The sequence below is a fragment of the Etheostoma spectabile genome, unplaced genomic scaffold (assembly GCF_008692095.1).
Source record: "Etheostoma spectabile isolate EspeVRDwgs_2016 unplaced genomic scaffold, UIUC_Espe_1.0 scaffold00018528, whole genome shotgun sequence".
Taxonomy (NCBI): domain Eukaryota; kingdom Metazoa; phylum Chordata; class Actinopteri; order Perciformes; family Percidae; genus Etheostoma; species Etheostoma spectabile.
Genome location: NW_022604307.1, coordinates 171,549 through 194,080, shown reverse-complemented (window position 1 = coordinate 194,080; position 22,532 = coordinate 171,549). Strand labels below are relative to the sequence as shown.

The window sequence follows — 22,532 nt, the reverse complement described above, 5'->3', positions numbered from 1 at the left end:
CTTGTCCACTCAGAACCGATACCAGGACTCCTAATAGCTACTGCAGAACAACCTGTTGCGATCATGCTGTTTGTCTGGGTTTGCGTTTTTGTTTCTGCTTTCACTGGCCGCTTTGTAACCGGACAATCTCCTCTGCCTCCCGGTAGCCCACAAGAAGTCCCGGTGAACCGCACTGATGTTTTAGAAGCGGCGCAGTTTGCTGTGGTTGAATTCAACAAAGCCAACACAGAAGACATGTTTAATTACGCAATTCTGGACATTACATCGGCTCAAGTTCAGGTAACGTTAAACTTTATTTTTCTACTATGGAAGAGGATTAGGGCCAATGTCAAACTTGTTACTTAATCTCTGAACTCATGCGTTTTCTTCTTTTTGACATTGGCCTTAATCCTTACATATTCAATGACTTGTGTTGTCTTATTGGTGCTCACATGTCTGAGTCCTGTTTACTGTAACTTTAGGTTGTCCAAGGTTTGAACTACTTCCTGGAAATGCTCCTGGGACGTACAACGTGCAAGACCGGCAACACTGCTGCTATCAAAGGCAACGCTGCTGCTAGCGACTGTGATTCCAACTCTGAAGCCAAGGCAAGTGTAAGACTTCAGGTTGTGTTTGAAACTCCGGGAGAAACACACCTTAAAGCCCAACAAAGGTTTGCCCCAGTGCATCAATGTCAATGTTAAACAAGATGCACTAATTGTTTGCTTTTTATATTTCAGGAACTTAAATGCACCTTCTCCGTTAATGTAATCCTTTGGGAAGATTCACGAGTCCTTTTTCAAAAGGAATGTAAAGTCAACCACTGATTTGGACTGACGTTGTGAATAAACTTATTGAACTGGGTTTCTGTGCCAATATTTATTAAAATGGGCCACTATAAACCAGGGCTGTCATTGGCTCACAGATATGCCACTTCTGACTTGAGTCACAAATTCCAGTAAGTGACTAGGCAAGCTTGTCTGTGCTGTAACTGCTGCTAAATGGAGACGAGACTACACCGCCACAGTTCTAGGGACTCTGCATCTTAGAGATTCCACTACCTAGACAAGAAATACACATTTGTATATATTTTGCTGTTGGAAGGTTTAATTTCAACTCTGTGGGATTAAAACTCATGACTAAATAGTCTGAATATTTAGTTAGCTGTTAATGCCCCACCTGGTGGGCATGGTGTGAGTCTAAAGCACGACTGAATTGGGAACTAGAGATGCACGCTGGAATCTGACTGTAGCTAACGAGCCAACAGCGGCTCCTGCTGTAACGCTCTGCTTGTGTCAGATACATAGCTGATAAATGGAGATGCAACCAGTCTGCAGAAGGACTCTTCATTGAGGCCCAACTTGTCCAGACAACTAATACTTTTAAAGTTCAATTCTTTCCCTTGTGTTCTCGACCGACCTTCAGACCCTTTTCTCTGTTCCAGGTACCAAACTTGGTAATGTAAAAACCATTCCCCAGTCTAATATGTTGTTTTTTTTTTTCAACTACTTGACGATTCCCCTATAAATTAAGTACGACCCTCTTGAGAACCCCTGAGCTACTGTACTCAAACACATTTCATTGTGGGAAGGCTGTTCTATTTAGTTTTTTTCATTCCATACATTCTTAGGCTCTGTCACTTCTGTGTTCTTTCAGTTATTTAAACCATTCAAATCTTCAGCTCTTTAAGAAAAACATGTACATTTAAAGTCCTTGTTGTGCTGTCCATCAGATTACCACAGGAGGTAATATCTTCTGCAGCTCTTTTAAAGACTCTACCATAATACCTGCTGGAGATGCCAGGTCCTCATACATGTAAAGTATGAGCTCTACCACTGAGCTACATCCCCTGAAGATCTTCAGATTCTTTTGACTTTTTTCTGAGAGACTTATCTTTATTAATCCTTTTGGGATGAAATATCACTGAATAAAAGAAAAAACCTGGGTAAAACATGTAATGTTAACGTGTATATGGCTTCAAAACCTGTAAATGCAACTGCAGTGGCTGGAAATCAAACCTGGGCAAAATGATTTCACTGCTATGGTATAAATCATAGTCGAAAAGTAACACACCTGTTGCCTTTCTGCTGGTCAATACAATGTTCACTGCTAATCTTGTAACACAGACTGAAAATAAATGCTAAGAAAGGCATTCATGGAGACGAGTGGCTTCCTGTACCTATGAGATAACACAATATTGTCAATGAAGGTGTTTTTTTTTATACTGTGATGAGTCATCGGTTTGCTACCACCCTTAAAGAATGCCTTTTGTTGTCTCAATCTCAGAAATAACCAAAGAATCACAACTTCCATTCATGTGCTTGTGCCAGTATTCAACCACCTGAAAGTCACTGTGTTTTCAGCATCAGTTGTGTTTTTTTTGTTTAAAAAAAAAAAAAAAATCGTAAAAACTAACAATTTGGTCTTTAATCTTAATAAAAACAATGTATGTGGAGACCTATGTACTCCACATACATTGCCGAACTTTGTGTAGGAATCGGCGTACGCCCGTCCTACACCGGTTTTAGGTAGTATGCACGTTTCAGAAATGAGGGCCAATGTGAGCACAATAAAGATTTCTTGAAAAAAGGTTTGTACTTTAAAGTTCTATTTTTTTTTTCCGATTCTTCTGGTCACACTTGGCACTATTTCATAACTTTTGTCTGTAGTTCTCTATTCTGTCAGGGCTTAACTCTGTCTCCTCAACTCTTTTTTTTGTTTCTTGTTATGTCTTTGCAAGAAGTACTATGCTTTTGGGTCATCTGTCCATCCGTCAGGCCAAAGAAACAGTACCAGCATGTAACTTTGCAAATCAGTGGCTCACCCTGGCCGCCATCAAAGATGCCATTTGGACCTCCAGAAACTTTCTGGTAAGAAATTACATGCAGATCCCACTCCCTCTAAACGTGAATCACAGCTTTTCCAGCACCTGGACTTGATCAGACTGGGAATATGCCAAAGAGATGTTCACAAGTTCAGCCGAGGTAAATGCTCGCCCCACATTCACACAGACCTAAATCTACTCACTTAATGCTGGTTACAATATTCTAAAATAAACAATGTCAGAGAAAAATTGCAAAGAGTGAAGGGTGTTGATAACATTTTTTAACAAGGTATTGGCTCATCATTGCTTCAGTAGACTCCTTCAAGACTCTTCAAGGTAAGCAGGAAGCTCACATAAATGATAGTTATAAGGTCTACCAAATGTTTAACTTTGCTTAGGGTGCGCTAGGTCCTGGATGGGACTACTTTGCCTTTCGAGACACTGACTAGTCACATTTACTTGATGGAAAATTGCTAATAAGGTATTTTTAAGTGGCTTGTTGGTCTTGCGGTATGATTCTTACTTTGGGTCCAAGAGATTATGGGTTCAACTCTCAGACGAGCCCTGAAGGAAGGAGCTGTTACAAACCTAATCCGTAATTTAAAGTCCAGTTTATTGTTAATTTAACACAGATTAGGAGGAAGCAAAATTGTAGTACTGCATGTTGGCAAATTTTCATATCCTGCTTCAACTGCACACAATGGAAATTTTTTTTCAAATGTTTTATTTCAAAAGTAGTCTGTCGTATAATATAATCAGAAAGCTCAATCTGGCAGTGAACCCAAAAACACTACATGCCAAACAAACTACTTGACCATTGCCTTTCTATTCACTGACAGATCGTAGCTGAATTTCCTTGATGAAAATTGCTAAAACTCTGTGTTTCATGGCTCGTTGGTCTATGGGTATGATTCTTACGTTGGGTCCGATAGGTCCCGGATGATACCACTTTGCCTAGAAGTAAACGCATGGATTGAATAATCTGGTTTATTTATTGAGTGTGATGGAAAGAGAGTGTCATCGGCGTGGCAAATTCATCACATACTACTATCACTTTTTACTGACAAAATGAAGTCTGTGTTTTGGTAAAAATATTTTGTATCAAATGTTTCCTGTTGTCAAATGATATCGGGAAACTGACTCGTTCAGTGGAGCCGTGAAAAGACCCCATGACAATCTGCCTGACCATAGTCTTTCAAGTCAGTGACAAATCCAAGCTGCAATTCCCTTTTCAAGCTGCATTTCCTTTTTCAAGCTGCATTTCCTTTTTACCCAAATTCAAGTTCCAATGTTGGTAAAATGTTTTGCTTCAAAATAGTCTTTTGTCCACTATAGTCAGAAAGCTCAATATGGCAGTGGAGCTATAAAACACTACATGCCAAACAAACTACTTAACAATTGCCTTTCTAGTCACTGACTGATCACATTTACTTGATGGAAAATTGCTAATTGCTAATTGCTGAAAATGATTTTACTTTTCGTTGGTCTAGCGGTATGATTCTCCCTTTGGGTGTGAGAGATCCTGGCTTCAACTCCCGGACGAGCCCTGTAGGCAGGACCTGTTCAAACCCTAATCTGTACTGTTAAATCCAGTTTATTGTTAAATTAACCCAGATTAGGAGCCAGCACAATTGTAGTACAGCATGTTGGCAATTTTTCATATCCTGCTTCAACTGCACGCTACAGAAACAACTGAGAAAAAATATGAGGAACAAACAAGCAGGACATGGCTCCTTGTTCATTGGTCTAGGTTTATGATTCTTGCTTAGGGTGCGATAGGTCCTGGATGAGACTACTTTGCATAGAAGTAGAGGAATGGATTGAACAATCTGGTTTATTTATTGAATGTGATGGAAAAGAGTGTCGTACGTGACGCAAATTCATCAAAATACTACTATCACTTCTTAGTGGCAAAATCAAGTCGCTTTCCAGCTGCTGCATTTATCAATGTACGATCATTCTTACGCTCTGATTGGCTTAATACGAACGTTTCATGAATCTCACGTAAAGCCTGTCGTAAAAGGATTTTTGCGCTCATATCTACCACACCTCTTTTTTTTGCTTCATGTCATGTCTCGGCAAGAAGTATTAGGTTTTTGGGTCGTCTGTCCATCTCTACATCAGAATCAGAAATACTTTATTGATCCCTGAAGGGAAACTCTGGAAAAAAACTTCTCCTTCGAGCCGGAGTTGAACCAGCGACCTAAGGATTTCAGCTTTTTGCCTCTACAGTCCTCCGCTCTACCAACTGAGCTATCGAAGGGAGCGCACACATACATGCACTTCCCATTCTTGTGAATGTGATAACACAGGACCCCTGGACGCACTTTCAGTCTCAATGCCCAGATGTATTAGAAGATTTGAAGTGAACATTGTATTGTCCAGTGATGGTGGTATAGTGGTGAGCATAGCTGCCTTCCAAGCAGTTGACCTGGGTTTGATTCCCAGCCATCGCAGTAGCTTTCTTGAGTGATGTTACTTGCTTTTTAACAAGAAGTCAGCAGAAAGGTTACTTGCCAAACCTGGTTTGATAAAACATTAGATCTCTTTGGGCTGCACGATTATGGCCAAAGTGATAATCACGATTATTTTGATCAATATAGAGATTATCACAATTACTTGTTGAACCTCAGGTTAACATGGAACAATCTCAGCAAGGTGATGGATGGATGATTCTGGAACCTTAATCCAGCACCTTAGACCACCCGGCCACACTACCTGCAAGTATTAGCTCTCCACATCGTGACAAACACCGGCACCGTAACTAATGGTATGCTTGTTAATGTTATTGGAAAAAAAACCTTTGCAAGGAAAAAGCCAAACGCTACATCCCCTGAAGATTTTCAGATTTTTTTTAACTTTTTTCCGAGATAGACTTAGACTTATTTTTATTAATCCTTTTGGGATGACTCCCACAAGGATATTGAAATATCACTGAATAAAAGAAGAAACCTGGGGAAAACATGTAATGTTAATGTTGTATATGGCTTCAAAACCTGTAAATGCAACTGCGGTGGATGGAAATCAAACCTGGGCAAAATGATTGCACTGCTATGGTATAAATCATAGTCGAAAAGTAACACACCAGTGGACAATACAACGTTCACTGCAAATCTTGTAACACAGACAAGAAACACATTGGTGGCTTCCAGTACCTATGAGATAACACAACATTGTTTGTGAAGGCACATCTGCAATTTGGTAAACCGTGAGGTGTCATTTGTTTGCTGCCACTCTTAAAGATCACCTTTTGTTGTCAGCAGGATTTGAACCTGCGCGGGGAGACCCCAATGGATTTCTAGTCCATCGCCTTAACCACTCGGCCACAAAAACCTGAAAAGCAGCACTGTATATGTTTGCTCAAATGTTCATAAACTTTAAACAAATTGCAAATCGTAGTTCACTGCCTGTGTCTGTGGATCCTTGTGGAGGCAGCTTGATTGATTGATGCTCCCTTGTTTGTACTATAACAGAGATCTAATATTTTTTCCAATTGGGTTGGGCAGGTAACCTTTCTGGTTACTTCGTGACAAATAAAGCAAGTAACCACACAACGAGAACTACTGCTATGCTCACCACTATACCACCATCGCTGGACAATGCATTTGGTATACTTAAAGGTTGGCTTTTTCCTTTTTATTAAATTAAGGCATTAAGATCAATTTCTAAAAGATGATTTTTTTTAATTCCTCTTTTAAGTCAACTTCAGCATGGGTTCCTAAACGCATGCTTACCACTGTATGCATGTATACCTGCATGCATTTCAAAATGTAGGCCAAATACGTACTTTAAAAAAAGAAACAGAGCAGTATTGACACAAAAAAAGAATTTTCCAGCAGAAAGCACCATTTTAAGGACACACTTTTTCATGCTCTTCACCCTCTTCTTCATCCTCCTCACCCTCTGGAATATCCCTCTTTGTGTCAGATCCCTCCCTTTCATCACATGCCCTCTCCCCAAACTCCTCTGGCTCTCACTCTTCCTGCTCTCCAGTCCCTTGATTTGTTTCTCTCACTGCTGTTTTTCTCACTTTCTGTTTAATTGGGGCTCTATATCGCTTCCTCGTTTCATGATAAATATTAGAAGAAGATAAAACGTAGAGGTATGCATTACATTTCCCTCCCTACTCAACACGGGCATAAAGCCTGTTGATTACTTTACACAAATGTAGCTATTTGTTATCGCAATGCAACACCAAAGAGGAATGAAATTACGTTTTAACATCACAACATTGTGTAGACCTAGCAAGGAATGTGACATATGGATTTTCGCTTCTGCTTCGATGAGTTTGATAGCTAGATAGATAGATATTTATTGATCCAAAAAAAGGGAAATTATAGTGTTACAGCAGCGTACAACAGTCACACAGTACAGACTAAAAATATAAATGAAATATACGTACAATATACATGAAAAAATGATAATAATAGGATTAAAAGAACAAATATTTGAACATATACAGGATGGGGAAACAAAATGTGCAACTACCTAAATAATATGCTGAAAAACAAGATGAAGTTGTAAACATGTCAAGACCAGACATTTACTAACGTAATTTCACTCTCTGTGTGAGGAGCAACAGGAACACGGTTATGTGCAAGAACAACAAGTGAAAAGGAAACTCACATCTCCAAAGATAAATTTGCTAGATGTGACTCCCTGATGGTCTAGTGGCTAGGATTCGGTGCTCTCAGCGCCGTGGCCAGGGTTCAATTCCCGGTCAGGGAATGGTCACGAATTGATAGATAAAGGAGTTTGAAAGACTGAGTTCCTGTTTTGAAACCATTAACAACAGAAATATTACATATTTTACCCAGGGTTCTTCTCTTATTCAATGATCTCAGAAAACTAAAAAAATACAAAAATATACAGGGGATGTAGCTCAGTGGTAGAGCGCATGCTTCGCATGTATGAGGCCCCGGGTTCAATCCCCGGCATCTCCAACTAGTGTTATTGTCCAGTCTATCAAAGAGCTGCAGAAGCTCTTATTCTGAAAGAGAAAAGTATCAAAAGGCAATCTCCTTGTGTTCATGGTGATTAATGTAAAAGTCAGTTTGAGTGTCCAGATGTGTTGCAAGATTTGCAGTGAGTGGTACATTGCCCAGTGATGGTAGTTTAGTTGTCAGCATAGCTACCTTCCAAGCAGTTGACCGGTGTTGGAGTCTCAGCCATCGCAATAACTTCCTTTTAGTGATGTTAGTTTTTAACTATGATTTATACCATAGCAGTGCAAGCATTTTGGCATGGTTTGATTTCCAGCCACTACCAGGTTTTGAAGCAATATACAACATTAACGTTACATATTTCACCCAGGTTTCTTCTCTCATTCAGTGATCTCACCAAAAAGTCAAAAAAATCTGAAAATCTTCAGGGGCTGTAGCTCAGTGATAGAGCCCATTTTGAGTCTCAATGCCCAGATGTGTTACAAGATTTTCAGTGAATATTGTCGAGCGATGGTGGTATAGTGGTGAGCATAGCTGCCTTCCAAGCAGTTGACCTGGGTTCGATTTCCAGCCATCACATTAGTTTTCATTGTGTGGTTACTTGCTTTATTTGTCAAGATTAGCCAGAAAGGTTACTCGCCCAACCGGATTTGATAAAACTTAGATCTCTGTTATGGCACAAATAAGGGAGCATATCAATATTACAAGCTGCCTCCACGAGGATCCACAGACACAGGCAGTGCACTACGATTTGCACTTTGCCCGTGTCTGGTAACTACTACTAACCAATTGAAAAGTTTATGAACAGAGAAGAAAGAAGCAGAAAGGCACCAGGTGTGTTACTTTTTGACTATGATTTAAATCGTAGCAGTGCATGCATTTTGCCCAGGTTTGATTTCCAGCCACTGCAGTTGCATTTACAGGTTTTGAATCCATAAACAACATTACCATTACATGTTTTACCCAGGTTTCTTGTTTTATTCCGTAATATTTCAATTTCTTTGCGGTGAGTCATCCCAAAAGGATTAATAAAGATAAGTCTTAGTCTATCTCGGAAAAAAGTAAAAACTGAAAATCTTGAGGGGATGTATCTCAGTGGTAGAGCTCATGCTTTACATGTATGAGGACCTGGCATCTCCAGCAGGTATTATGGTAGAGTCTTTAAAAGAGCTGCGAAAGGTATTACCTCACTACATGCCATTAATGGTTAATCATTTCACTTCAGACAGATGTAGCGGCAGATGTTTTTTTAAACATCAACAGTCTGGACATAGACTTGATGCTGATACAGATCACAGCAATTAACAGAGTGTGATTTTGATCTATCAACCTCTGGGCTATGGGCCCAGCACTCTTCCGCTGCGCCACTCTGCTCTGCTGACCTTAAGGCCCAAACAGCATTCTCCACCCGTCAACCAAACTACATATTGCAGAGTATTTAAAGCACCTTAGCAAATAGTTAAACACCAGCTCCTCTTTTCATACCAGCCCAGAAAACTGCAAGAGAGGCAGGAACTCTGGCACTCTCTGACCAAGGGGAGTAAGACTACCATTGTGCCAGTTGTTACCATGACTGCTGCAGTTGTTAATCCACCAGCACCACCTCTGCAGACCCAGGCCACGCCTCTAACTCAAGATTCTAATGGTTGCTTGGCCCGGGAAAACGTTGCTTGGGATGTGGATGAGGTGCTGTGGCCAGACAGAAGAGAGGATGCAGCATAGTAGTTTTTTAGATTTACCAGTTGTTGTTTTTATACTGTACCTGTGTACAGTACATTTTTCTGTTGTTTTGTAAGTAGTGTATGTGCAACTTTGTGTTAGGTGGGAACGGGCTGTACACTGTGTACATTGTTTTTGTGGGACAAGTATATTTGTTACTGTGTATTTGTGTGTTCTGAGCATAAAAACAATATTCTCAAATATTTTACAACAAACTTATGTATGTACTGTCTGTAGTAAGTGTAGCACTGAACAAAAAAAAGGCCTAAGTCATTCTAATGAATGTAGAATAAGTGTTTTCCTTTCATCATAGTGTTTGTGTGTGTAATTTGAAAACAAAATACTATTTTGAGAAGAAATAACATTGTTTTGAATATAAAGTTTCATTTTGCAGGAGAATCGAGGGGTTTTACCCATTGTGTGTGTGTGTGTGTGTTTTGATTTGTGTGTAGAGTTCTGAGAATATGAGGCATTCTTTCAGAAAATGTGTGTAAACAATCGAGAAAAACTGTAATGCAAAGAAAGGACTGGAGCATTTATTGTAGATAATAAGTAGACTGACACTGAAGTATTGAAACAGGGACTGAAAATCTAATTCAATCTACATATGGGTCTTCTTAAAGATCTAAATAGATTTTCTCACCTCAGAGTCATCTGGAGGATGTAACGATTAGCTTCTGTCCCTCTGAACCCTGAGTGACAATCACTCTGCAGTGAATGAGATGCAGTTCCCCCCTCTCAGTCTAACCAAGACTATACTTTCAGGGATCATTTCTTGAGTTTCTGACTTGAAGAATGTGTTTCTAAAATGTTTGGTCTCACTGACCACAATGATGAGTCGTGATATTCCTTTCTGAACGAGAAGCTGACAGAGAGTAATGATTCACTTCATATGCTCTCTGTCATTGATGATTGTTCTTTGCTTCTTTATGGAGTATTGAAGAAGGGAGTATGATCAGAGTGGTAATAGCAGATATGTGGTAACATAACATTAGTGAAGGTAATAAAACGTGCTAAGCTTTCTAATTAACTTAAGTTATAGTCAGTCTTGAAGTATGTTTAGTCCATGGTGGACAAGGTTACTTGAAATGGTTAACACCTACTTTCTTGAATTTGTAATGCCTTATGTCCAGTGTAAAAATGTAAACTGAGTTAAGCCATAATTAATTTGTATTTCTACCTTGGCTTTTCTTACTTTGACATGTCAAAAAGGTGTATTGTTTGAAAGCCCATCTCTACACATCCATGTTCCACTCCCACAGGTGTTTCCACTTGACTAATCAGACTGTGTGGCCTTTACAGGCTCAGCTTGATTGACATGTATTAAAGGAGTGGAACGGTACACTGAAGTCCCAGTGGACGGGATGACGTGTTGTAATGAGGTTTGAGTACATACAGCAAATACTTGAAGCCAGGTTACTCTACGAGTGGATACGGGGCGTTGAAGGTGATGTGGAAATCCTGATTGATTCAGTGAGTTTTTGGCCCTATTTGTATCTAAAGGCTGGTTAACCACTGTAGGGAGGAGACGTTGGACAGTTTTTTTGTCTCGTTCCAGTGATTGGCATGTCTGGGTGATGGCGTAGGATAAGCATTAGCATGTTGGATGTATTTCCACTCACGTACCAACAACGCCAACACACAGTCCTCGTTTTATCCACCACTTTCTCACCTGTACTACTGGAACTGACTGGGAAACCAAAGTTTCCCCGTGGGTCGCCAACACGCGCCGTAGGAGAGGCTGCTCTTCCTTAGTGCTGCTGGATCTGACTCATATGAAGGGAAACATGGGGCAAACGGTGAGAGCTTGCAGAACAAAAAAATCTGAACTTATATGTTTAAATTATAGCCGATAGATATCAGAGATCCACCCATTACCTTAATTTATATGCGTTGTACTTTTCCCTTGCCGGGTGAGTTAGGGAAACTGTTACAGCATAGCGGAGTATTCTGTCCACCTCCACACGCGAAGTCTTTTCTTCAAGCAGACTTACTGCCTCCTGGGCTTGTCTTGACCTGGTTACCACTTTCTCATTTTTGTATGGCAGCACACTCAGCTGCTAGAGATTTTCAACAATCTGGAAGAGCTCCTTGTTGGAAGGAACAGTGGACGTCAGAAGGCACTGTTGCTCCACGATCCGTGCTGGGATCTGAAACGTTCCCCCCCCAGTCTGGTTCAAATGGTGAGTGGTCCATCTGGTGGACCGAGCTTCACTGGCTCTATGGGGGTGAGATGTGGATGATCAGCACCAATGAGAAGGAGTGGGCTGGCGTTCTCAAACTGCTGAAGGGAGAGACCTGCCAGGTACTTACACCTCTTCTGCAGACTCACTGGATAGGATTGATCCGCCAAGCCTAGGCGAGCTAACCCGTTACTCCCAATACTGCCAGTCAGTATACTGTATGTTTAGCTCATACAAGATAAAAGACAAATTAAGACTTAACAGGGAAGCTACTTGTGGAGGTGCTGTGGCTTAGTCGGTTAAAGTGCCACTCTCGTAAACAGGAGATCCTGGGTTCAAATTCCAGCAGCACTTTGTTGTTGAAGAGATTACCTCTTTTGGCGTGTCATCATCATGTCAACCCAATCCCTGTTAAAGTACCCTGGTGGCAAATTTAAATGGCATGTTACATTTACACAGAAACACCAATAACATGCCCACAAGGTGTTCTATTTCCCTGATAACTAATTAAATTAATTAATAAATGCGCTACTTTGGCTCCACTACAGTTCTGTGTCAGTCAACTGCTGCATTTCACTCACCACTGAGTCAGACTTAATGCCCCGCCCACAACAACATCTGATTAGCAGGCAACTTAAAAACAAGAACAGGTAATCTCTGCAACAACAAGGTGCTGCTGGGATTTTAACCCAGGAACTTCTGCTGACTAGACAGGCACTTTAACCAACTAAGCCACAGCACCTCCTGGGATGAACACGGATGCATGGCCATTATGGAGGTACTCGGTGTAAACAACTGAGGTGGTTGGGTCATCTGGTAAGGATGCCTCCTGGGGTGCTCCGTAAAGAGCTGGTCCAGGCACGTCCAGCTGGGAGGAGGCCTCAGAGAAGACCCAGGACTAGGTGGAGAAAGTACATCTCCAACCTGGCCTGGGAACGCCTCAGGATCCCCTGGACTGGACTACCTGGACTACCTCCCTAGGGAGGCCCCCACGAGGCATCTTGACCTGGTCACCAATTTCTCATTTTTGTATTGCAGCACACCCAGCTGCTAGAGCTTCTCAACGATCTGGAAGAGTGCTGGGCCCTGAAACGTCCACCTCAGTCTGGTTCAAATGGTGACTGGTTCACCTGGTGGACTGAGCTTCACTGGCTCTAGTTTAATGTTTGTGTTTCTTGTTGTTTAAACAAGTATAATATTACTGAAATGTAATTGGTAATACATTATATTACTGTGTTAAAGCAAAAAGGAATACATTACTTTATTTGCGTTACTTTTATAACACGTTACTCCCAATACTGCCAGTCAGTATACTGTATGTTTAGCTTATTCTAGGTAAAAGAGAAATTAAGATTTAACATTATGCCTATTAATGGAGGTGCAGTGGCTTAGTCGGTTAAAGTGCCTGTCTAGTAAACAGGAGATCCTGGGTTCAAATCCCAGCAGTATCTTGTTGTTGCAGAGGTTACCTCAGTTTGCATACCATCATCATGTCCACCCAATCCCCCGGCTACCCATTAAACAGATCACTTTGCATTCAGTCTTGTAATCACCATAAAAATTAGGTATCACTGAAATTTGAACTTGTGTTGCTGCAGTCAGAGTATACAGTGTTCATCCTGAATGGGCCAGTATAGTGCATCAGAACTGCTTGTTGAATGGTCTATTAGCTTTGAAATCCCCCTTTCCCCACAGCTTTCAATTGTAAATTGTGCACTCTTGGGGTCACAGCATGGATCAGGAACCAAATTGGACACACTTGGACTCAATGTTTGCGTTGGCCAGCAGTATGTCTGTTTCCTGTCTGTTGATGTTTAACAGTTTCTGGAAATGTTTCCACCTAAATACTGGAGCATAAAAAAATAAATATACTACAGTACAATGACATACATACTGTAAAATATGTACATTCAAAGTGCTTGTTGTGCTATCTGATAGTCTGAGGTATAAAAGAGAGAGCATACCGCTTAGTGTGTGACAGGAGGTCTTAGTCTACCACTACGTTCTATAACCCTACCAGTCAGATTACCACAGGAGGTAATGTCTTTTAAAAGACTCTACCATAATACCTGCTTGGAATCAAAGCCATATCAACTGCTTGGAAGGCAGCTATGCTCACCACTATACCACCATCAATGGACAATATAATGTTCACTGCAAATGTTGCAACACATCTGGTCATTGAGACTGAAAATAAATGCTCAGAGATGCAACAGTGGCTTCCAGTACCTATGAGGTATTACAATATTGTCCATGAAGGTACATCTGCCATAGAGGGATGTGTGACCACCATTAAGTTATGGCTTTCGTTGTCAGCAGGATTCAAACTTGCGAGGGGAGACGCCAATGGATTTCAAGTCCATCTCCTTAACCACTCGGCCACAACAACCTGTAAAGCAGTAGGCTACCGATTTGGACTAATATTTATAACCTATTCAAGGCAGGGCAATTCAAAGTGCTTTACACAAAAACAGTTAAAAAATAAACTAATAATAAAATAACAATAGATAAAACACAAGAATAAACAGTTAAAAAATAAAATTAGATAAAACACAAGAACAAAAGTTCCTAAAGAAAGGCAACATCAAAAAGAAAGGTCAGCGTTCTGATTCAGCTGCAGCTGTCTGATTGATTTTTTAGGGAGACCTGTAAAGACACCGTTACAGTAGAAAAGTCTACTGAAGATGAATGCATGGACAAGTTTTCCAAATCCTGTTGACACATGAGTCCTTTAACCCTTGATATATTCTTAAGGTGATAATAGGCTGACTTTGTAATTGTCTTAATGTGGCTGTTAAAGTTCAGGTCTGAGTCCATGACTACACCAAGATTTCTGGCTTTGTCTGTTGTTTTTAACATTGTTGTTTGAAGCTGAGCGCAGACTTTTAATCGTTCCTCTTTTGCTCCAAAAACAACCACCTCAGTTTTTCCTTCATTTACTTTCACAAAGTTCTGGCACATCTAGCCGTTAATTTGTTCAATGTACTTAGTCAGTTTATGTATTGGACTATAGTCCCCTGGCGATAAGGTTATGTAAAGTTGTGTGTCGTCCGCATAACTATGGTAACTTATTTTGTTGTTTTTCATAATCTGAGCCAGTGGAAGCATGTTAAGAACCAGTATTAATGCAAAGAAAGGACTGGAGCATTTATTGTAGAGAATAAGTAGGCTGACACTGAAGTATTGAGACAACAGTGACTGAAAATCTAATTCAATCTACATATCGGTCTTCTTAAAGATCTAAATAGATTTTCTCACCTCAGAGTCATCTGGAGCACGTAATGATTAGCTTCTGTCCCTCTGAACCCTGAGTGACAATCACTCTGCAGTGAATGAGATGCAGTTCCCCCCCTCAGTCTAACCAAGACTATACTTTCAGGAATCCTTTCTAGAGTTTCTGACTTGAGGATTGTGTTTCTAAAATGTTTGGTCTCACTGACCACGATGATGAGTCGTGATATTCTTTTCTGAGCGTGCAGCTGACAGAAAGTAATGATTCTCTTCATCTATTCTCTGTCATTGATGATTGATCTTTGCTTCTTTATGGAATATTGAGGAAGGGAATATGATCGGAGTGGTATTAGTAGATATGATGAAAATTAACGTGAATAAACATGACAAAATGTGCTAAGCTATTTAGTTACCTACAGTTATTGCCAATCTTGAAGTATTTGTCTTTTCCATGGTGGACAATGTTAATTGAAAGAGGTTAGGGTTACCTCAGTGACCTCCACCAGGGAAATTGACGACAATCCTCCATCATCCTCCACCTCTGCCTCTACAACAGAGGATGTGTCAGCTGGATTTAGGAGTTCCTCAAAGTGCTCCTTATACCGTCCTATTACCTACTCAGTTGAGGTCAACAACGTCCCATCCTTACTGTACACAGCTTGGATGATTCCTATAATCTATAAACTACTCTGCAGTAGATTAATCTTTTTTAAAGTCTGTCTGCTATTACGAATGTTTGAGTCTGAACTCGGACTTGTCTAGAACTTGACCATTGGTCTTGCCAAATATTCTAGTTGGTGTTGAACGAGTCCAGAACTTTCTCCTTAAAACAACACCATTGAAGTGTGCTTATTCAGAAAACAGGTATTAGTTTACTTCAAAATCCAACTAGATAGGGCACTGACATTGGTCCCCTATGCTCCTGGTTGCATCATATGAGCCTGTATTAGTATTATTATTATTATCAGGGGCCGAGCAGCTGTGGTATTATTTCTTCTTCTTCTTTTTCTTCCTAAGAAAACCATGTTCCCATGCACAAAACTCACCAAACTTTGCACATAAGTCGAGACGGGTATGGGTGCAGCCTGGAGCGTCTCATGTCATCCGTCCCGTCTCATGCGGTCTCGTCTCATACGGCGGCATGTCCAACGGCAAATTAAGAGGTTCAAAAATACGAAATCGCAAATTATTTTCAAGATGGAGTCACGGGTAAGTTTGTGACGAGTTTGTTGCAATCAATTGAAAAACGTTAAAACATGTTAAAGTAACAATTTTAGCCATACATGTAGTTGGCTTATTTCTGAATGTTATTGCTGTGTCCCTGATGTTACCGTACATTTGATGAAACCTGTATCAGCGTTGCTTGACAGTTGTTAGCGAATACTAGCTAACGTTACCTAGCTAGAACAGTTTATGGTTGCAGACTCTGATGGTTCCTGTCTGTGATTTTCCTCAAGGTACATGTCAGTTGCTTTAAAAAAAATAATACACCCCAGGTGACACAATGCACGGTGTGCTGCACCGAACATCATTGTCCCCTTTGCCCCACCTCAGTATACAAGCCCCGGAACAGGGCAAAAGTTTTGCAGCACATGGAAGTGCATGTAAAGAATGCTATAAAACATGAAGGTTAGTTCCCTCCATCATCTTTGTGCTATGCCATTATCATTTTTTTAAAACTACTGCTACTTTTAACACCATCCAGCCTTCGCTCCTCAGAGTGAAGATGGAGAGTGCCGGAGTGGACCAACATCTGGCTGCATGGACTACGGACTACCTCACCAACAGACCACAGTATGTGAGGCTCCATCACTGTGTGTCTGACGTGGTGCACTGCAGCACAGGTGCCCCTCAGGGTACGGTGCTCTCCCCCTTCCTTTTCACCCTCTACACCTCGGACTTCACACACAACACCACCCACTGCCACATCCAGAAGTTCTCTGATGACACAGCCGTTGTTGGTTGTGTCTCTGAGGGGAACGATCTGGAATACAGGTCGGTTATCAAGGACTTTGTCAGCTGGTGTGAGCTCAACCAGCTTCAGCTTAACACCAGCAAGACAAAGGAGATGATAGTCGACTTCAGGAGAAAAACATCCCCTTTCTCACCGGTGAGAATCCAGGGATTGGACATTGATGTAGTGGAGAGCTACAAATTCCTGGGTGTTCACCTAAACAATAAACTGAACTGGACTGATAACACCCAAGCACTCTACAAGAAGGGCCAGAGTCGCCTCCATCTGCTGAGGAGACTCAGGTCCTTTGGAGTGTGTAGGACTCTCCTCAGGACCTTCTATGACTCTGTGGTGGCCTCTGCCATCCTCTACGCTGTGGTCTGCTGGAGGGGGGGCAGCTCGGACCGGGACAGGAGCAGACTCAATAGACTGATCAGGAGAGCGAGCTCTGTCCTGGACTGTCCTCTGGACCCCATAGAGGAAGTAGGGGAGAGGAGGATGTTAGCCAAGCTGACATCCATCATGGACAACACCTCTCACCCCCTACATGACACTGTGGGGTCCCTGAGCAGCTCCTTCAGCAGCAGACTGATACACCCACGGTGTAAGAAGGAGAGGTACCGCAGGTCCTTCATCCCGGCCGCTGTCAGACTCTACAACACCTGCACTACCTGATAGTGTTGTAGTTTCTGTTCCTGTTTTTCTCCCATCTACATCACACACTTTCTGTTTATCTTTAATATTGGTATTTATATTATTTTATTACAAGTACTTACTTTTCAATATTTATGGTCTCAGGTTAATATAATTTAAATTATGCTACCGACTCTTGCTTCTTTGCTCTAATTACACATTCAACTTAACTTAATTTTTAACGTCACTTACACCGCAATATTGTTTCTCTTATCATGGCAACCGCACTTTAAAATTCCTTTTGTTTGACGGCATTTTACTTACTCAGTCTACCATATTTTCATTGTCTATTTCTTGCCTGTATTTCTTGCCTGTTTTTCTTGCCTTGTATTTCTTTCGTGCTTACTTGTTTGTGTGTTATTGTTTTTTTTTGTTTTTTTTGCTGTTGCTGCTATGCTGCTACTTGTAACGACAGAATTTCCCCGTCGTGGGATAAATAAAGTATAATCTAATCTAATCTAATCTCTCTACTAAGCTTACTAGTAATTTTACATACAAGTTGCTTTATTTATATAAGCACGTAATGCTTTTATCCCTTCGTAGATTTCTTCATAACAAAATGCCACCAGACCTGCAGGAGATGAAGCATTGGTCACTTCCACTGTCCTTTCTGCCTCAAGACAACAAGAAAAAGGCAGGCTATGCTGAGGCATTTGCAGATCTGTAGGCCACCTCTCCATGACGCCCAGTTGGATGCAGACTGCAGAGATATGGGCACCAATTCCCAGACAGAGGAGTGCAAAGGTCTTAAATCACTCTTCATTTTCAGTGGAGCTGCATTGGCTGTATTCAGTTAATGCTGTTAGTTGATTGTCAGTTTGATTGTTGATTCTCTGCAGCAGGATCTGTGAGCCTACCTCATCTCATCATTGACAAACTGCCTGTACCGGTGAGTACACTGTAAATCCGAATTCACTAACTCAACCTAAACATTTTGTGGAAACGGCTTGCACTCAAAACTTTTAATTTAGTACAGTATGGTAACATTATATTTATGAGTACACTATACATAAAAAAAAGTGTCACATGAGTCTTATCTGAAAGAAAATTTATGTCACTTTAACATAACTTTTTAAGTCATGCAACAATAACAATTTGTGCTTTCTTAACATATAATTCTATGTTATATTAACATAGAATAATCAGGTTACTTAATGTGTATTTATATGTTTATTACAGTTTTTTTGGATTGCTTACACACTAAAGTTAAAAGTAGTACACTATTAGCAAAACCTTACACTCAAGAAGCAAAACATCAGCCCATATTTGCACAACTATAAGCACATTGTCAACCTCACACTTGTTGCAAAACTTTACACACAGTGATTTGCAAAACACTAAACACACTTAACATACATTACACACAAAAATCTATTATGAAGTCACTTCCTTGCAATACCAAAGCACTGACTGTCAAATTACCGCACCTTCCAACCAATTGATTCAACACAGTCATCAGGTGTGCAAACACTTGTTTGCTTAATTGGAGACACATCAATCAGGTGTATAAGCACTATAAAAAGCAGCAGGTGAGTTCATCGGTCTTCAAGCACAATGGAAAGAGTCAGAGAAATAGTAAGACGAGGTGGAGGTGGAGGTGGAGGTGGAGGTGGAGGTGAAGGACAAGGACAAGGACAAGGAGGACGAGAAGGACAAGGAGGAAGAGGAGGAAGGGGAGGAAGAGGAATCAACAGAGGAGGAGTCAACGGAAGAGGAAGAGATGGAGGCCATGCTGGAGGTAGAGGAAGAGGAAGAGGAAGACGAGAAGGTGCTCAAAGAGGACCGAATCTGACAAATGAGATCCGTGCAACACTGGTTGACCACGTTGTCAACCACGGCCTGACGCTGAGGGAGGCTGGACTGCGAGTACAGCCAAATCTAAGCCGATACACAGTGGCAAGTGTGATGAGAACATTTCGACTGGAAAATAGGTATTGTAAAAATATCATCACATCAAAAACATCTGCACGGTTTCAGCAACTGCTTACAGTACTGTATTCTATGCACTATCAGCACTTCTGTTACCTTTTCCTGTGAAATTACTGTACTATTGTTTACTGTTTTTTCTCTACATAGGATTGAGGGTCAGAACGACGAGGGGGAAGGCCTCCTCTGTTCACAGAACAGCAAGAGAGGGAGATAGTAAACATGGTTTTGGCCAACAATGCTATAACCCTCAATCAGCTCCAAGCTAACGTTGTCAATAACCACGTCGGTTTCAACAATATCCATCAGGTCTCAACATCAACACTGGCACGCATCCTAATAAAAAACCATATTCAAATGAAGCAAATTTATCGAGTGCCTTTCGAGCGCAATTCCGAAAGGGTGAAACGACTGCGGCATGATTATGCAGAGGTATGTATTCACCTAAGCATTGTGATCTTGCATACTGTCTCATAATCTTTTACTGTACTGTAATATGTATACTAGATCTACACTGAACACAATTTTGCCTGACACTGTTCTTCAGAGAGTTTTACAAATGGATGGAGAGGAGATCCAGCATGAGTTCATCTACGTAGATGAGGCTGGGTTCAACCTGACGAGAACACGAAGGAGGGGAAGAAACATCATTGGCCACAGGGCTATAGTCAATGTCCCAGGGCAACGTGGGGGTAATATAACACTCTGTGCAGCCATTACACAGAATGGGGTCCTCCACCGCCATGCCCATATGGGCCCTTACAACACAGCACTCATACTCACATTCTTGGACCAATTGCACAACATAACAGCAGCAAATCAAATCGATCATATGCAATACATTGTTGTCTGGGACAATGTGTCTTTCCACCGCTCTGCTCTGGTTCAGAACTGGTTTCAGCAACATCCACATTTCACCGTCCTATATCTTCCACCATACTCTCCATTTCTCAACCCTATAGAAGAGTTTTTCTCGGCATGGCGGTGGAAGGTATATGATCTCCGTCTCCAGGCTGAGGTACCCCTCATCCAAGCCATGGAGGAGGCCTGGGACCAGATGGAGGTAGCAGCAATACAAGGATGGATTCGTCATTAAAGACGTTTCTTTCCAAGGTGTCTTGCTAATGACAACATTGCCTGCGATGTTGATGAAATTCTCTGGCCAGATCCAGCTAGGCGAAGAGACAATGTCTAGTGTTTTGTTTTTTACAGTAAACTTACAGTACAATATGTAAAGTGACATTTTGTTACAGTATTGTGAATCTCCATGTCAACATTTTGGGCGTGTTGAGAAATAAATGAGTTTCTTCAGTCTGCAACATTGGTCTTGTGTAGTGTTTGGTGAATTTACATTATATTTGTACTTTGTTGATGGTAGCCAACTCTAATCATAGGGAAGTAGAAGTGCTAAAAGTGTTTTAGGTTTATCACAGCAGAGTGTAACTCGTGCAAACAGAGTATAGTAATGTGAAACGTGTGTTTCATATGGTAACAAAGTGTGGTTTTTAAACAAGTGTATAGTTTTTACAAGAGTGTTTAATTATGCAAAGGATCTGTAGTGTTTTGCTAGTTGGGTGTGTGGTTGTGCTAATTGTGTGTAGTGTTTTGAAAACACGGGCCCTGTTTTGAAAATCGTGCTTAAGCAATCCAAAAAAACTGTAAGTTAAGTGTAATGTCTTGTTTGTGTTGTAGTATCTATAGAGATTTGTGGTGTAGAAGGGAACCATTGTCCTGTCTTTTATGTATTATGAAACTTATTGCCGTCTGTCTTGGCAGGACTCCCTGGAAGAAGAGTTAATGTAGCTCAATGGGATTGTTCCTGGTTAAATAAAGGTTAAATAAAAATAAAATGAATCTGTTATATGTCCAAACATTCCTCTCTTCATTACCGACATACTGGAAGTCGGCCATGTTTAATTGGATGCTCTCCAGTTATTGTTGTTTGGTAGATTAACATTATATTTTCCTTCTTTGGGGACCTATCATTTCATATTCTTTGTCTGACATTTTCTATTCCCTGTTTGTATTTTCTGTGACTGCATGTGGTTTTAAATCTGTTGGAGTTTCTTCAGACTAAAGCAAAGACACTGATGATGTCATCCAAAAGACACATAAAGGACAGCAACCTGTTTCCAGAGGACACTAAAGAATGACGGAGCAGCAGGAAACAGAGCAGCTCAAATAGCAAACAGCTGATTTATTCATCTGACTCGTAGAATAACGCCAATGATTGACTTGTTTTAAATGTCTGGGAATGTGGAACAGCTCCATGCTGACTACCTGAAATAAAACAAGGCCACATGCTGATTATTGGGGACTTGATTTGATGGATGTATCCTTCCTGTTGTGTCTCTGTTTAAACTCCTAATTTAAAGGTAAAGTCAGCGTCCACTAAAGGTTGTGTTGTTGCTGCTGACAGACTCAGATTGTTATTCCAAGTGTGTGACAACATTATAGAGAGATAGATAGATAGATATTTAGAAAACTTTACTGTCATTACACATGTACAGGTACACGGCAACGCAATACCGTTTGCTGTTTGGTGCTGTTTTTGCTCGTGGGCGAGTCTCTCGGTTTCAGAGGGTTAATCTTTAGGGTCATTGGTATGCAGGTAAGTTGATGTAATACAAGCAAATACATAAGGCCCCACCCAACAGTTTTGTGATACGTGGCGTGCAACTGTCTGTTAATGATCAAGCTTGTTGCTGTGACCAAGAAACCACCAGCAAAATGACTGATACATCATCAGTTCAAAAAATTTCTTGGATGCCAAATATTTGAATTCAACTCAAGAATCCAATTAACATGTAAGAACAATACAATGCACGTCCAGCTTCTACATTTCCGCATGAGTCAGCTTCCCCAATTTCTGAGTAACAGGAAAATAGCCTGATAAGCATACATGTGCAGCTCAACCTCAAAAAGCCATAAAGCAAATGCTTGTGGCTTAAAGATCGAGCTCCCGCTCATAAAACATCAGACAGGAGCAGTCTCTGTGGCGCAATAGGTCAGCGCAGTCGGCTGTTAACCGAAAGGATGGTGGTTCAAGTCCACCCAGGGACGTTGGTTGCTTAAGTAAC

At 40.9% G+C, this 22,532-nt stretch overlaps 1 protein-coding gene and 8 non-coding genes across 9 annotated transcripts; 7 read left to right on the top strand and 2 right to left on the bottom strand.

Annotated features, from left to right (window-relative positions):
* On the top strand, positions 1-683 carry LOC116680975 (cystatin-F). Its single transcript, XM_032509554.1, has 2 exons — positions 1-279; positions 462-683. The coding sequence occupies exons 1-2, from the start codon at positions 64-66 to the stop codon at positions 681-683; spliced, it is 438 nt and encodes a 145-aa protein (XP_032365445.1). The 5' UTR covers positions 1-63.
* Positions 684-4,978: 4,295 nt separating this feature from the next.
* On the bottom strand, positions 4,979-5,066 carry trnay-gua (transfer RNA tyrosine (anticodon GUA)). The gene is given in 2 exon segments: positions 4,979-5,014; positions 5,030-5,066. It is a non-coding gene; the product is annotated as a tRNA-Tyr (tRNA).
* Positions 5,067-7,674: 2,608 nt separating this feature from the next.
* On the top strand, positions 7,675-7,746 carry trnaa-cgc (transfer RNA alanine (anticodon CGC)). The gene has a single exon. It is a non-coding gene; the product is annotated as a tRNA-Ala (tRNA).
* A 2,468-nt stretch (positions 7,747-10,214) lies between these two features.
* On the top strand, positions 10,215-10,430 carry LOC116680998 (small nucleolar RNA U3). Its single transcript, XR_004329948.1, has one exon. It is a non-coding gene; the product is annotated as a small nucleolar RNA U3 (small nucleolar RNA).
* Positions 10,431-11,928: 1,498 nt separating this feature from the next.
* Positions 11,929-12,002, top strand: trnat-cgu (transfer RNA threonine (anticodon CGU)). The gene has a single exon. It is a non-coding gene; the product is annotated as a tRNA-Thr (tRNA).
* Positions 12,003-13,025: 1,023 nt separating this feature from the next.
* trnat-agu (transfer RNA threonine (anticodon AGU)) lies at positions 13,026-13,099 on the top strand. Its single transcript has one exon. It is a non-coding gene; the product is annotated as a tRNA-Thr (tRNA).
* An 856-nt stretch (positions 13,100-13,955) lies between these two features.
* Positions 13,956-14,037, bottom strand: trnas-uga (transfer RNA serine (anticodon UGA)). Its single transcript has one exon. It is a non-coding gene; the product is annotated as a tRNA-Ser (tRNA).
* Positions 14,038-15,011: 974 nt separating this feature from the next.
* Positions 15,012-15,227, top strand: LOC116680999 (small nucleolar RNA U3). Its single transcript, XR_004329949.1, has one exon. It is a non-coding gene; the product is annotated as a small nucleolar RNA U3 (small nucleolar RNA).
* A 7,214-nt stretch (positions 15,228-22,441) lies between these two features.
* trnan-guu (transfer RNA asparagine (anticodon GUU)) lies at positions 22,442-22,515 on the top strand. The gene has a single exon. It is a non-coding gene; the product is annotated as a tRNA-Asn (tRNA).
* The last annotated feature ends 17 nt before the right edge of the window (positions 22,516-22,532 follow it).